General features: G+C 44.3%; 2 protein-coding genes across 14 annotated transcripts in view; one reads left to right on the forward strand and one right to left on the reverse strand.

The window, feature by feature from the left end:
- EIF2AK1 (eukaryotic translation initiation factor 2 alpha kinase 1) overlaps window positions 1-15,927 on the reverse strand; it is a 91,700-nt gene that overhangs the window by 16,519 nt on the left and 59,254 nt on the right. For 4 of the 13 annotated variants that reach the window (XM_068107923.2, XM_068107919.2, XM_068107927.2 and 1 more), the window contains 4 exons: window positions 8,949-9,570; window positions 5,682-5,805; window positions 237-343; window positions 41-143 (listed from right to left, as the gene is read on the reverse strand). In XM_068107923.2, the coding sequence (XP_067964024.2) occupies window positions 41-143; window positions 237-343; window positions 5,682-5,805; window positions 8,949-9,570 (956 nt within the window). The remainder of the gene's footprint in view (window positions 1-40; window positions 144-236; window positions 344-5,681; window positions 5,806-8,948; window positions 9,571-15,927) is intronic. The other 9 variants (XM_068107921.2, XM_078773449.1, XM_078773445.1 and 6 more) reach the window with 4 other exon arrangements.
- The window catches only part of LOC137421658 (uncharacterized), a 2,022-nt gene continuing 1,892 nt past the window's right edge, over window positions 15,798-15,927 (forward strand). Inside the window, exon 1 of the mRNA XM_068107929.2 lies at window positions 15,798-15,927. This exon is cut by the window's right edge and continues 49 nt beyond it. Coding sequence (XP_067964030.2) covers window positions 15,845-15,927 — 83 coding nt within the window. The 5' untranslated portion in view covers window positions 15,798-15,844.

Consider the following 15,927-nt stretch of genomic DNA (forward strand, 5'->3'; position numbering starts at 1 on the left):
CATTTAATTCTCCCTCCCCCATGCCAATATCAGTTCATACCTGGTCTCAAAGTTACAGGTTTATCCATAACTTCCTGACAAGCCAGGCCAAAGTCCCCAATGTGGACGTGCAGGTCAGATCGCAAGAGAAACACATTGCGAGGCTGAGAGCAAAATGGCACAGCAGGGGGACAGTTAGGGTAACAAGTTAGAACGATAGCATAAAATTATAAAGCACTCCAAGACCACGACGGTACCTTTAGATCTCGGTGGACAATTCCACAAGAGTGGATGTAATGCACACCTTCCAGGAGTTGTTTGAAGATGTGCAAAGAATATTCCTCATTGACATGTTCAAAAGGTCCTACCAAAACAAACCACGGCAGAAACCAAAATGAATGACACACGATCAGATGAATTGTTATTTCTGTGTACCTGCCACAACAAAATACGTTTGATGTTGTATGGAGTATTTTTTTTGTGTACAAAGACAAGGTTCATGGACGAGCTAGAACAAAGAATGGAACAGAACAAGAAGAGGGTGAGGAGAGTGAAGTGGGTGGAGAGTGTGCGGAGGATACAGGGGGTGAACAAGCTGAACACAAGCAAAAAACACAGTAAGAAGAAGGGATAAACAGGGATGAAATAGAAAAGATAAAACATAGGGAGAATGAGGAAAGCACAATAACCTGGAAAGGAAGGGGTGTGCTTGGGGAAAGTTAATGAGGGTAGAAAATATCATGAGTATGGATGGCAGATGTCCTGAGGTGGTGGTGAACAGCCATCATGAAGCCCTGATGGGAAGAAAGGGATGGGACCGACTGCAGCAGTTGGTTCCACAGGTGAGAAGAAAGAGGAACAAATGAGTGGACGTAAGCAGTGAACCTGGATTTTACCCAGAAGTAGGTTCCTAAAAGCCTGGGTGTGCCATGTAGAAACATGGGGGGGGAAAAAAGGAGGGAAAGTGCAGAGGATAAGACAGAAAAGAGCTGGTAGAAAACAGAGAAGTCTATGACTTGTTGATGATGTGAGTAACAGGCCCAGAGACTCAGTTCATCCGTGGGAGGTTCCAATTATTTTGAGGGCCATTCTTTCCATGGAATCAAAAGGGCAAGGTGTAAGGCACAGGGTGGGGCCAGTCCAAATGGGAAAGCAGTACACCATTTACCTGGGGATGAAGGCCCTGTAAGCTATTAAAAGTTCAGATTTGCTAAGGAAAGACTTAGTACAGACTTGGCGAATGACAGAGTATAACCAGTCAACGGCTTGTGCTTTGAAGGTCAACTTGGATATATGGTTTGTCCAAGAACTATCATGGCTGATTCTGAGGCCCAAAAGTTGGAGGGACTATAACTCTCCAAGAGTTTTGCTAAGGAAGTAGCTGTGCGGCTTTGCCTTATGGAGAGAGAAAGTGAGAGAATTCTCAGTGTTGAAAGATATTCCAAGTCTCCTGATTCGAAAAATGTCTACAGAGAGGGATAAGGCTACTGCCTCACTATCTGAAGGATGAGGAATGAGGGATGCTATGGTAGCGAGTGGAGTCATCAGAAAAACAAATAAGCAGGATTAACTGGTGAATTGGAAAGATCGTTGATGAAGATGAGAAACAGGACTGGACTCACCACACTACCTATGGGTAATCAAGCTTGAACAGGGAGATGAGAGGATCCTGTTGAGAACCACTTTTTGACAATGGGATTGAAGGAAATCAGTAAGCCATGGAAGGAAGGGGCATTGCCTGCAATAAGCAGTGTTAGTAGAGCAAGAAATGGGAGCCAGCCTGTGTCAAATGCTCAAGATATTTCAGAGACTTGATCTTGATCCCATGCCTGAAACTGAGGGCCTCAATCCATCATTTGAAGAGCAGAAGCAGCATGTCGAGGTTGGAGTGATCCGGTCCAAATCCAAGCTAATGATCTGAGATCAGACCGTTGGAAAAAAAAGTATATATATATATATATATATTGTTGCGGTTTTGAGTTTATACAGTGAGTCTAATAAAGGTTAAAATTTGCCCCTCATATTAGTCACACAAGCAACATGTAGCCTCGCGATAGTATAGTTATGTCTTAGTATTTGTAAGCTTAAGTCCTTCTCCATTGTTAGTTCTGCGTTGAGTAGAGCCAAGAGAATAGGCCCTACTGTCACCGACAATCCATCGCCTGTAGCCTCATGCCCTTTTGCGCGAACGTTAGTTCATTTTGGGCGAGTTAACACGAGGCAGGCTAGGAAGGTCAGGAGGACCGAGGCGGAGCGGCAGAAGCGCTGACGGTAAGCACGAGCCGCCAATCAGAGCTCAGAGTTGGTGGCGGCGGCGTGGCGTCACAGGGCATGGTGAGAGGGTTCGAGAGAGATTCAGAAGGTTCGGGAAGCGTAGCTATAAAACCCGCTGCAGCCCTCGAGAGGACTCGCGTTGAAAAGGGTTGGTAAAAGGACTGAAGCGGAGGACTCTCGCAGAAGGACTTACAGCAAAAGCGCTAGCGCGGGAAAGTCGAGGAACAAAGGACTCGCAAGTGGAGAGCGTCAAAGAACTTGCGCGCACTAACCAGCTCAGAGGATCGAAGAAGAGGAGTTGGCAGCGTCAGCGAGCTGTACAGATACGCGGGCGCAGCCAGATGCGCATGAACCGATATACAGCGCATTTAAGTCGCGCGAGTGAGAACGGCTGAGTAATCGCCAGCCACGCTAAAAGTCCCGCCCTTTGCCGTTCCACCTCGTTATCTGCCTTGTTCGTGAGACGCGCTACGGGTTCCTGCCTTCGCCTGCCATGCCGGGGCCGTGGAGAGCCGGACGGGGACCGTCTCTGGACGACCATGTCGACGCGTTGGGGAACATCTACCCATCTGCAAGTCCCTGTGTGAGTGTGAGACGGGCCCGTTGACAGGGGATAAGTTAAGACTGCTTAAGGTTGCTCTGTGTCTCTGCGTCCCTGATCATTGTAATTACGTGTGGGAATAATTAAAACCAGTGTTCTTCCTTTTCCTGATTCAATCGTTTCTGTGGTTTCCTTCATTGGCTAAGTGTGGCACGAGTACCATATCGGGTTCCAACATCTAGGTAACTGCGCGGACCACATGTACGCAATCCGCTCGGCGTACTCACATCACACCTGGTTCGTGCGAGGCTTGCAACCTCGCTTCCGTGGCGGCACGGGTACTTAGGTACGAGTGAGAATTGGTCCCAAAACCCTACTTCACGCTCGCCCGGGAAGGGCGTTTCAAGTCTCGGTTCCGCCAAGCCCAGCAAAGACAAGGGGATTAATCCCCCCTTGGTAAGGGGAAGAAGGGCGGCGTAGGGAACCGTAACACTATATTGTTGCAGATCTCGTCGCCAGCCTTCTCCCCTTACCAAGGGGGAGATTAGTCCCCTTGTCTTTGACTGGCCTGGCGGGACCCGGACCTAAGACGTCCTTCCCGGACAGCGCAAAATCGGGTATTAGGACTAGATTTCGCTATTACCTAATTACTCGCGCTGCCCTGAAACGAGGAAATAAGCCCCGCATGAACCACACGTGTTGAGACGCCGAGCGGTGCGTACACGTGATCCATGCCGTTTAGATGGTGGACCCGGTTCTAGCGATCTTATTCGTAACACGCTTAGTCAATGGATAAATCACAAAAGCGGTTGAATTGGAAAAAGGAACAACAGGTTTTATTTACACTATTCACAATGGTTCAGAGAAAAAGGGGACACAGTGCAGCCTTAAAACAGTCTTAACTTAATACCCAGGACAAATGGGCCCGTCTCACACATACACACACACACACACACACACACACACACACACACACACACACACACACACACACACACACACACACACACACACTCACACAGGGCTTGCTGCTGCAGGATGATGGTCCGCGTCCAAGGATGGCTCTCGTGCAGCTCCCTCCGGTCTCCGGCTCGTCCCGTGCAGATGGTAAGTAAAGAAGGCAGGAGCTCTCCGCGTGTCTTTTGGACACATATGGTTATTATTACGGGGCGAACGGTAGGGTGTGGCGTGTGGGCTCTGGCGGTTAATCACTGGCAGGTTATTACCGCGTTTACTCGCGTGGCTGAAGTAGGCGATATTCGCCACCGGCGCGTCTGGCTGCAGCCGTGCTCTCGTATCGCCAACGCCTCTTCTTCCTCCTCTCTGGCACGTACGTTATACTGTGCGAGTTACAGTTCAATGCCTCCAAGCGAGTGATGCGAGTCAAGTTCTTTCTCTCTCTCCACTTGCGAGTCAGGCCTCTCGATCAAGCCCTCTCCCAACAAGTCCTCTAAGTCCTCCAGCGCTAGTCCTCTCAAGGGCTTTGTGCAGTGACTTATATAGGTACGCCCCGCAAACCTTCTAGAACTCACCAGACGCGCTTCTCCACGCCCTCTCATGCCATGCCGTTAGAGCCCTGGTGACTGGTGGCTCTTACCATCATCGCCTCTGACGCTCCGCCTTGACACCGCCCCCACCCAGACCTCGCGCTCCTCCTTCTCAGGCCTACCTCGTGTTACTCGACTAGTGAGCGAGCAAAGGGCAGCAAATGCTGCAGGCAATCAAAGCGTAACAACTGAGCGGGCAGCCAAATGGGGCACGGGATCAATTACGCCCATCGAGGTGGAATTGGAGGGTGAACGCAAAATGAACGGGACCTAAACTCATGTCTTTACACAACGCAGATATTACTAGGGGAAATGGCCTATACTTACACATACTATGACATAACTAATACTACAAGTGGGCCTACGTGTTGCTCGTGGACTAACTATGGGGGGCAACCCTTTAACCTTTAATGATCAATATGTGCAAATCTCCAAACCGTAGCAATATATACAAAGTTCATTCTGTCTGTCTGCCATCGATATGATCAGCTTCACCGGTAGTAACCCCAACATATTGCAGACCGTTGGAATACTCTTGGCAAATGGAGATGCTACAAAACATTGTCAAACCTACAGGGTAAGTGGTTCAGGGTGGGGAGAAGACCCCAATTTTCTCGATGCAAATGTGTATCGGATAGCGCCACCCGGTGGTAGCCAGTATTATAAATCATAGTCGTATGACCTTCATTTTCTAAACTCTAAATTCCTTCCGCACAAGGGGCAGGTACCTCTGCTCGTTATTTCATACTGGGGGGAGGGGGTGGAGCTGGAAGCCCAATTCTAAAGTGAGAAAGAGACATTTACTCTCATAAGCATTATCAGATGAACAATTTGGAACAGTGGAGAAACAGGAGATATTGTCAGGAAAGTTGGTCATTATAAAGCCCAGAAGAAAGGATTTGTCATTCGGAAAAATCTTGTTCGAAAGGTTCACAGGCCCATGGAGTCGCAGATCAAATCGTGCCAATGGAGTCGCAAATGCCCTTTGCTGCAGTGCCATGACCGGTTGAAGAGGTGCCAACACCTCGCTAATTTGCATATTGATAGTTGAAATTGCCACATTTGAGAAACAAAATTTGAGATGGGTGGTTATACGTTGGTCCATGTTAGGGGGGAGAGGGAGTGGGAGAAGGAGATGGAGAGGGAGAGGGAGAGAGAAAGAAAGAGCTAAATCAAGTAGCCACATCACATGTAGGGGTAGGAGCGACAACAAAAAATCAACACAGGGGGACAGCGGAGAAGGGACGGGGCATGGGAGGTAGGAGAGAGGTGAGGGTGTGCAGCGTGGGGGAATTATTTAAAACTCTACCTTTGGATAAAAAGAGTAATTTTTTACATACCTGTGCGTATGTCAGAAGATTTGTATGGAAGCATCGGTATCCAGCCATTACGCTCAGCAAACCATTCTTGCAAAGAGCACTCACACAGCTGCATCTGGATATAGAGCACAAGCTGTACACCACCCTGGAAAATCGAAGCACATTCACTCACTTAACTCCACATATTGCAAAGAGACAGCAAATCATCCTACTGAAGCTCCTAAAATAAGTTTAGGTTTTAGTGCCAATCCAATTATGGTTAGCACCAAGACACAAGGTCATTGTTGCAAAGCCTAGTCCTTTCAAAAAGTTATATGAAAAGGGAACACTGGCATAAATTATACCAAAGTATGACAAAACCTTATAGATTTATTTGTAGTTTGTCAATCCCCACATTTTCAGAGAAATGATCTTCACGATGTTTGTCACTCTCGGCATATTTGCTTTGTTGTGCTATTTTATAATATTGATGTCAAAACATGTTTGGTGTCTGAGATTATTTTTAACCGCCGAAAAGCTTCTCATACATTCCCCAAGTACAACCACCAGTTTTGAATCATTCCGTCCAGCGGGTCAGGAGTGCATAGAAGTCAAACAAACAAAACAAACACACTGTAAACAAACACAAACAAGAATAAACTGGAAAAATGATTTTAAGTCCCAGGATCTGAAAAATGAAGTCAAAGGAACCTGCAAGCTAAAGAGCGCCGCCATTGTGCCAGTGATAATTGGAGCAACGGGAGTAATAAAGAAGAACCTCATTGGGATTTTATAAGCCATCTTGGGGAATATTAGTACAAACAAACTAAAAGTGGAGGCTGTCTGGGGTTCAGTGACGATCATGAAAAGAAGCATTGGAAAAAAACTATGAGAACCAAAAAAAACTTCACAACTTGGTCCGTTAAACCTGATCCTTTACCAAAATGGAGGAGGATACTTCAAGTCCTGGGAAGATTCCATTCCACCTTCTGAAACCCACAGATGGAGATTGCAGCAAAAGGGAAATTCAATAGGTTTCTAATTTCCATTTACTAAACAAGTCTGCAAGTTGAGGCTGGTAGCTGCCTGGGCCTGTAGAAGATAGATGGCTTGGCTTGGACAAACTTATATTGTCAAATGAACAGGTCTTGTGAAGGAGAGTCTCAACATCACTACAAATAAAGTCATTGAAAAAAGACTCGCATAATTTGTATGAGCCTCTCGTGTAGCGTCCATCAATAGTAATACAAGGCCTTACGTGCAATCACTCCATAACTTTGCAAAGATTAAAACTTCCATGGCGTAGGAAGAGTACAAGATAAACCTATCCTGTATATTACATGCAAAAGGTGATATAAACGGTGAGACTATAATCGGAAAAGATTTTCGGTGAAACCCGCCCACCCCCCTAGATCGATTCGATACCGAGTGCATAGCTGAGCAGTGTGATGAAAAATCAAGAACTTCCTAGTAGATAAGCAGTGACCTAGCCTTCATCTAAAACTTGCGGCCACATTTTGGGCCAATGGACATGCCTCACTGAATGACTTCTCACTTCAGGTACAGAAATGTGTGGTGAAGAAGTTGGTGTACAGGTGGGTGAGATCGAAGTAGGCATTGCCGTATGTCGATCAGGAGGAAAAGGTTGTGAAATCTCCACGTCAATGTCGGGGTAAGCCGTTTTGAGTCTGTCCAAGCTCACAGTATTGGGCTTCCCATTGATGTCGAGGGTGAAGCACTTGTCCTTTCTGCTGATTACTCGATAAGGTCCCCGGCAAGGGGGTTGAAGTGGAGTCTGACAGGGTCGCCACGTAGGATGACGTACATGGCAAAAGGTCCTTATGAACTTAGTAGGAGTTGGATGCAACCAATTCATTTTCATCCCTAGCTCGTTAACATAACACGACAAACCTCAAATGATATTGCTGACTATGGGATTGAAGGAAATCGGTCAGCCATGAGAGGAAGGGGCCTTGCATGCCATAAGCAGAGTGTTTGGAGAGTAAGAATTGTAACCAGACTTTGTCAAATGCTCGAGAAGGGGAATAAGTATAGTATACAACCACAACAACAGGCATTTTAAGGCCATTTTCCCTGCTGGAGCATGGCTTAGCGGGGGAAGAAGTATAGCATGATTAACAAAAAAGAAAGAATTTCATTCTCCACTATGCCAGTAAAGAATGAATGGTGATAGAAACCAACATGCAGCAAAATTACTTTTTTTTCATGATGTATTGTCAATCAAGACAAAACAAGCATTCTGAGTATTGCGCTGCAATACATGTCCCCTACCAAAGTTCAAAGTGCCATAACTTTGTCAAAAATGATCGAATATGCAAATTTATGCACAGTTGATGCTGGTTTTCAAACTTGATCTGAGGTATGCTGAGACACATGTGTGTCACGCCTCGCCTCGTTGATAAGCCCGCAAGGTCGCTCCGTGGAGCGGCCTGCAGGTATTGCACTGTGTGAATTATATAATTACCAACTCACGGTCTGAGGTACTAGCGATTCAAGAGATATCCATTTTTTAAAATATTTTCATTTAATTAACGATATCTGCCAAACCACGTGCCCTATCGCAAATTCCAAAAGGACATTTTAGTAGACTGACATGCTGACCAGATATGTGAAGTTTCCCCACGATTGGATCAGAAATGAGGGAGGAGCTCGGTTTTAAAGGTTCATGCTTAAAAACGTCATAACTCTGAAACCATGTGACGCATGACGTCATGCTCGCTGACTTTTTTGTTTGTCATGGGTATGCGATTCGGCCTGCAAAGTTAGGCCTCGATCTGTTCAACCGTTGCAGAGAAAAAGGGGTTTTCGTGTTTTCACGAAAAACAATATGGCGGCCGAACCACGTGACCAGTGACGTCATACTTACCATTAAAATATTCTACAGACCGAGTCCCCCCTACGGTGAAAATTTGATCTCAATCGGTCCTATTATTGCAGAGAAAACCTTTTTTAAAGGAAATTAAAACTAGGATCATCAGAATTTTCAGAATTCCCAAAGTTCAAAGTGCCATAACTTTGTCAAAAATGATCGAAACGTCGTGAAGTTCGAACTTGATCTGTAACTTATCATGAGGAAACCATGTACCAAGTTTGAAATCATTAGCATTAAGAGTTTAGAAAAAAAAGTCCAGAAAACTGTTCTTTGTGTGACGGACTGACGGACTGACGGATAGACGGATAGACGGACAGACGGAGGGACGGAGGGACGGAGGGACGGCGTGCAAACCTATAGTCCCCTCCGGTGTACACCAGTAGGGGACTAATAACATATGAAGGCTTGATACATACCCCTGAATTCATCATTGAACATGCCTTAGTTTCTTCCTCCTGGAAGTTTTCTGTTCTCTTGTTACTCGATTCTTCTTGACGTCCTTCAATATCCTTTTGTTTAAGCCCCGTTGCAAACCATTCACCGGAAAAGTTACCGGCTAGAGCGTCAACTTTATAGCATGCAATTTCACGTACTCCTGTATGACTGTTCTTGCTTGCAGAAATGTCTATGGATTGGAAAGATTCCGCCGCTCTGTGCAACAAATTACTTGTGTGCCGTCCAGCCTGACACATGAGCAGGCTTGAGTTTGGAGAAACAGAGAGGGGCAGCACAGGCAGCTTTGAGTTTGTAGAAACAGAGGGGGGCAGCACAGGCAGCTTTGAGTTTGCAGAAACAGAGGGGAGCAGCACAGAAACATCTGAATTGCTAGATCTGCTGCCAGTAGAGCAGCCGATTTTGATAGCAGGTCCAATGCAGTCTGGCTTGTCATCCTGCGATGGTTGTAGAGCCCCAAACTGTTTCTGCACACCTTGTTCCAGTGTAGGCATAATTAGTACAGTCCTATTATCCATACATGAAGAAGCTGGATCTTCAAACACAATGCTACCAGAGCTGCTGTCCACTGATAACTTCAGCATGCTGCAGGAACAAAAATGTACAAATGTGGTTAATGAATGTGCAATACAGGAACTGTATGAAAATAAGGTTACCCATTGGCATTCGATAGCCTCACAGGCCGACACATGAAACTCACTTTTGCTCTCTTATTAGTAACTAGCAAAGGTGCCCCGCATTGCCGGGCAATGCAAGGTCACTTCATTGACAGGAATATTAAGAGAGGGGGGAGGGGAGGAGAGGAGTGGAAGGGAGAGGAGGGGAGGGGAGAAAGAAAGAGAGGGCGTGAGGTGGAGGGGGAGGGGGGCGTGAGGTGGAGGGGGAGGGGGGAGAGAGGAAGTGGGGGAGAGAGGAAGTGGGGGAGAGAGGAAGTGGGGGAGAGGAGGTGGGAGAGAGGGATGGAGTAAAGAAAAGGGGGGGGGGAGGAGAAAGGAAGGGAAGGGAGGGGAGGAGGAGGATTGGTTTAGGAGGGGTGGGGGAAAAGTGGAGGAGAGGAGGGAGTAGAAGGTGAAGCGGGAAGCAAGAGGACGGGGAGGAGGAGCAGGAGGATGGGAGAGAGCATGAGGGAGCAGTGGTACAGGGAGGTGGGATAACAGGTGGGATAAGGGTGATGGGGTGGGGGGCGGGGGGAGGAGAGCAAGAGGGAGCAGGCAGACATGGAGGAGAAAGGGCAGGAGAAACCATGGGAATGGGGAGGGGGAAAGCAAGAGTACGGTGAGGAGGGGGGGGGGCGGCGGGGAGAGCAGAGCAGGAGAGTGAGCGGGGGAGCAGGCGGAGGGGTGAGTGGGGAGCAGGAGGTGGGGGGAGGGGGATGGGGAGGAATAGGAGAGGGGATGAGGAAGGGTGGGTGGAGAGTAGGAGGAGGGGTGAGTGAGGAGCAGGAAAAGAGGTGAGCGGGAATCAGGAGGGTTTGTGAGCGGGAATCAGGAAGGAGTGTGTGAGTGGGGCAGGAGGAAGTCACTGCCGTCACTTCCTGGGATACTCTGGGTACCAGCGACGTCACAACAAGGACGCCGCCTTTCTCACGGTACTTAGCGGGGCATTTCCTCAGGTAGAATTTCCTCTGCCTCATGGATGCCAACCGGTGGGGATTGTCCATGTTCTATCCTTTTGTAATTCGATTTATTTTTCCTTCCTAACTCTGGAGATTTCCCCCCACGGAGTACCCAGGCACTGCTGCGACAGTCTTCATGGTGAACCCGCTGGTTAATTATTTTTGTTACCTCAATAAAGTTACACTTTGGGCACATTCCTTAATCTTTTCTTCACTCAATATATTTGCTGGAATCGTCGAAAAAGCTAAGTAAATGCTTCTGGCAATATGGAGAAGGAGGAAGGACAGCCCTGCTAAAAGCTAAGTTGTGAGATATACGTTTAGTTATAAGAATCGGTAATGTCTTAAAATTTTCAGATTTCACTCCAGATTTCGGTACTTATTTATTTAGTCTTCGAGATCTGATCCTCAAAACCAAACCCAGATTTGGATTTTATACTTGAATTAGTCCATGAGAGTAGTTCATGTTTCCAAGGCAAGACATGTTTGAATAGGCCAAAACAAAATGGCGGCTCAAGAACCCAGCGATGTGACAGAGGGCTGACCAAGATGGCTCACTGCCATTTATTTTATTTATTTTTTTGTGATGAGCATATCCTAAATTATCTTCAAAAGGGGGGTTAAAAAACAACCGAACACCCAGTTTGCATTGATGCACTCCCTCGGAGTTCGCTTAGTATGTATGCAAAGTTTTGGGCCGTGAGGTTTCATGGTTTTGGAGTTATGAAGGAGATTCGTGCGATTCTATCGATGGAGAAACAGACAGAAAATACAACTATACAGTCACGTGAAAAAGTAAGTACACCCCATGTAAAGTTTTGACTTTTTCAACATATTTCAACATACAGCTTTTTTTTTTTTTTTTTTTTTCTTTTTTTTTTGTATACAGAGTCGAGGCTTGATCTTCATCTATCTATAATTCCACTAATCTCTGTGTGTGTGTGTGTGTGTGTATGTCTGTGTGTGTGTTTGTTTGTCTGTGACCGCTGTTTCTCGACAACCACGGGTCCGATATACTTGCAACTTGCCAGGTATATTGCTGGGGACCCGAGGATGTGCCTTTTCAAGGTTTGAAATTAATCGGACAAGTAGTTACCGAGCTATGTCCAAAAAACGATTCAACCAATCAGAGAGCAGCGAGCTATCACGTGTGCCGAACGTGGCGAACAGACTCTGCCTCGGACGGCACATTTGAGAGCGTATTCATTTATTTCACGTTGGCAAACTATGTTGGCGTTAAACTATGTTTTAAAACTAATTTGCGATTCTTTCGCTTTCCTGCCCGTTTGTGCACGCTATGGCGATTTCTTTACCAAACTCCGCAAGCCGTTCGCTTTGGACCAAACCATTTCATGTAAATAGAGGGGGGGGATTGTCACCGTACTCGCAAGCCGTTCGCTTTGGACCAAACCATTTCATGTAAATAGAGGGGGGGGATTGTCACCGTACTCGCAAGCCGTTCGCTTTGGACCAAACCATTTCATGTAAATAGAGGGGGGGGATTGTCACCGTACTCACAAGCCGTTCACTTTGGACCAAACCATTTCATGTAAATAGAGGGGGGGGATATAATTTTAGATATATATATAGTACGGGCATGCCCTAGTCTATCTATAATTCCAGTAATCTCTGTGTGTGTGTGTGTCTGTGTGTGTGTCTGTGTGTTTGTTTGTCTGTGACCGCTGTTTCTCGACAACCACGGGTCCGGTATACTTGAAACTTGCCAGGTATATTGCTGGGGACCTGAGGATGTGCCTTTTCAAGGTTTCATATTAATCGGAGAAGTAGTTACCGAGCTATGGCGATTTAGCCGTTCGCCGTTCGCGTTGGCTTTGCGAATGGACCAAACCATTTCATGTAAATAGAGGGGGGTGGGGGGGGTTCTACCGTACTCGCAAGCCGTTCGCTTTGGCTTTGCGAATGGACCAAACCATTTCATGTAAATAGAGGGGGGGGTTCTGTGGTCGTTACTGCCACGTGGTTTCAAAGTTTTTTTTTGTTGTTGTTGTTTGCACGCATGTTTTTTTGCACCCACGTACGGGCATGCCCTAGTTTCAACAATATTGATAGATACAGGTGATATAATATAACAAATATCATGAAACATTTACATTTTGTAGTCCATTGTATAATTTAAATAAACATAAATGCAAATTTCGCATGTGGAAAAAGTAAGTACACCCTTGGCTCTAATCGGTGGTATTTCCACCTTTGGCAGAAACAACCTCAAGTAGGCGTATCTTATAACTGTCGACCAGTCTCTGACATCGACTGGGAGAAATTTTTACCCACTCCTCCATGCAGAATTCTTTCAGCTGTGCGATGTTTGAGGGGTTTCTTGCATGCACAGTTCGTTTCAAATCCCCCCCACAACATCTCGAGGGCTCACAGGGCTCGTAGGCATCGATAACCTTCTTTCTGAAGGCCTCAGAGAGCTCTTTTGATCTAGGCATGGTGATGCCGCACACTTCAACAACAAAGAGCAAACCAAACTAAATGTCTGAGATTTAAATAAGACAGGTTCCTCCAAGATCCTCTCTAACGATGTTCTAATCATTTGCACATGAGTTGGTGCACCTGATTCTAATTTTAGGTATTTGAAGTAGTGATAAATGTAGGGGTGTACTTACTTTTTCCACATGCAAAATTTGCATTTATGTTTATTTACATTATACAATGGACTACAAAATGTAAATGTTTCATAATATTTGTTATATTATATCAGCTTTATCTATCAATATATATCTATCAATATATATATATATATATATATATATATATATATATATATATATATATATATATATATATATATATATATATATATATATATATCTATAATTCCAGTAATCTCTGTTTGTTTGTACGTTTGTACGTTTGTACGTTTGTTTGTTTGTCTGTGACCGCTGTTTCTCGACAACCACGGGTCCGATATACTTGAAACTTGCCAGGTATATTGCTGGGGACCCGAGGATGTGCCTTTTCAAGGTTTGAAATTAATCGGACAAGTACTTACCGAGCTATGGCGATTTAGCCGTTCGCCGTTCGCTTTGGCGTTGCGAATGGACCAAACCATTGCATGTAAATAGAGGGGGGGGTTCTGTGGTCGTTGCGAATGGACCAAACCATTCATGTAAATAGAGGGGGGGGGGGGTTCTGTGGTCGTTACTGCCACGTGGTTTCAAAGTTTTTTTTTGTTGTTGTTGTTTGCACGCATGTTTTTTTGCACCCACGTACGGGCACGCCCTAGGATGTTTACACACACACACCCCTACACAAATTTTTTTTTTTTTTTTTTTTTGGCAAGGAACGGGCACGTCCTAGCTTATATATAGTACGGGCATGCCCTAGTATATATATATCTATCAATATATATATATATATATATCTATCAATATATATATATATATATATATATCTATCAATATATATATATATATATATATATATCTATCAATATATATATATATATCAATATATATATATATCAATATATGTATATATATATATAAATATATATATATATATATATATATATATATATATATATATATATATATATATATATATGTATGTATGTATGTATATATATATATATATATATATATATATATATATATATATATATATATATATATATATATCTATATATATATCTATATATATCTATCTATTAGTAACCCTAAATTAGCCATATATTAGCCAATCTGTGAAAAAATTTAAAAGAAGCTAGTTTCAACTGATTTTGGTGGGTATGGGTATGGACAACTTCCAAAAAAAAGTAAGGAGGGATAGGGGTTGGGGAAACCTTTTTATTAGAGGTCAAAGGTCATTGACCTCTGCCTAAATCATATAAAATTGTATTTCAGCAACAAAATATGGTATATAGATGATCGTGGTGTCAAAATGCACAGGATTACGAAAGAAGATGACATAAGATAATTATTGACCCTTGGGACCAAATCCTGATCTCTGAAAATGAGGTCAAAGGTCAAAAAAGCCGTTTTATCACTAAAATGTCATATTTATAACAGGAAAATTACCATATTATATAAAAATGAGCAAAAAAAAAACCGAAGAGGTTAATTTCAACTTACGTGGTGGATATGGGGGTTATTATTTATTCCAAGAGCAGAGGGAGAGGGGGAAATTACCTTTCTTGGGATCAAATGTCATTGACCCTAGACTAAAACACTATATATTGCATGAATGAAGTCTTTGTTTTGTCTTTGTTTCAGGAGTGATTAGTGAGAAAACCTAGCTAGCCTACATGTACCTTGACTACCCCAGTGCAGTGAGGTGTCCCAAAAGTTCCCTGAGGCCTTTGGAACAATACTGTAAAATAACAAAATTACCAGGATGGATATATGTGAAATATGTAGTGAGGACTTTTCAGAAGCAGGAAAGCTACAGAGGTTGTACAGAAAGGGATATGAGAATCTAATAGAGCAGTGTAGACTTATCAACAACTCTTCATTATTGGAGCGATTGGAACAAAAATGGAGTAGCAACACTCCTATGACAGTCCATCGTAGATGCCGAACCCTTTTCATGCAAAAGGAGCCAGATGTTGAGAAGCAAGAGCATGCGCCAAGACCAAAGCGACAAAAGGTGTCTCAAGCAGTAAATGATGACAAAGTTGATGGTAAGATAAAGTAATTCTTTACTTGATTCATGTAAATTTCATTAAGATTCCAAGCCCATACCTGTTTTATGTTATTTTGTTTGAATTTTGAATGTTTGAAGTTAGTATGGTGATTTACATGGGATGGCAACTAACTTTGTCCATGTTTTCATGTAATGTTTTCAGGCCAGGGTTCTACTCGATTTCCATACAGTGAAAGATGTTTCATATGCAATGAGGACATCCATTTTGATGAAAGACATCCTGATAGACAGCAGACCATACATCGAGCATCAACTATGACGCTAAAGAAATCACTTCTGAGAATCGCAAGTGAAAGAAAAGATAGTCTTGGAATGGCTGTGAAAGGACGCTTGGAAGGAATGGCAGATCTTGTAGCGGAAGAGGCTGTCTATCATAATAAATGCTACAAGGGGAATCACACAACACGCTACAGCGATGAGCAATTTTCTGGACAATTTTCTGACCAGACAATCGAAGAGACACTCATGCGGAAAGCCAAGTCAAATGGAGGCTTAACAAGAGGAAGAATGCACAACGAGAGCTCTGTGAAAGTATGGGCTGGTACGTTTTCACATCTCAAGCTTCTGGGGGACCTGATGGAAGAAATGATTGGTGGAAAGCGGAGTAAGAGGACCCACACAGACCTTGGGGCAAAGCGTCTAGAGAAAGACAGCCAGCA

Source organism: Myxine glutinosa, chromosome 2, assembly GCF_964187855.1.
Source record: "Myxine glutinosa chromosome 2, kmMyxGlut1.1, whole genome shotgun sequence".
Taxonomy (NCBI): Eukaryota; Metazoa; Chordata; class Myxini; order Myxiniformes; family Myxinidae; genus Myxine; species Myxine glutinosa.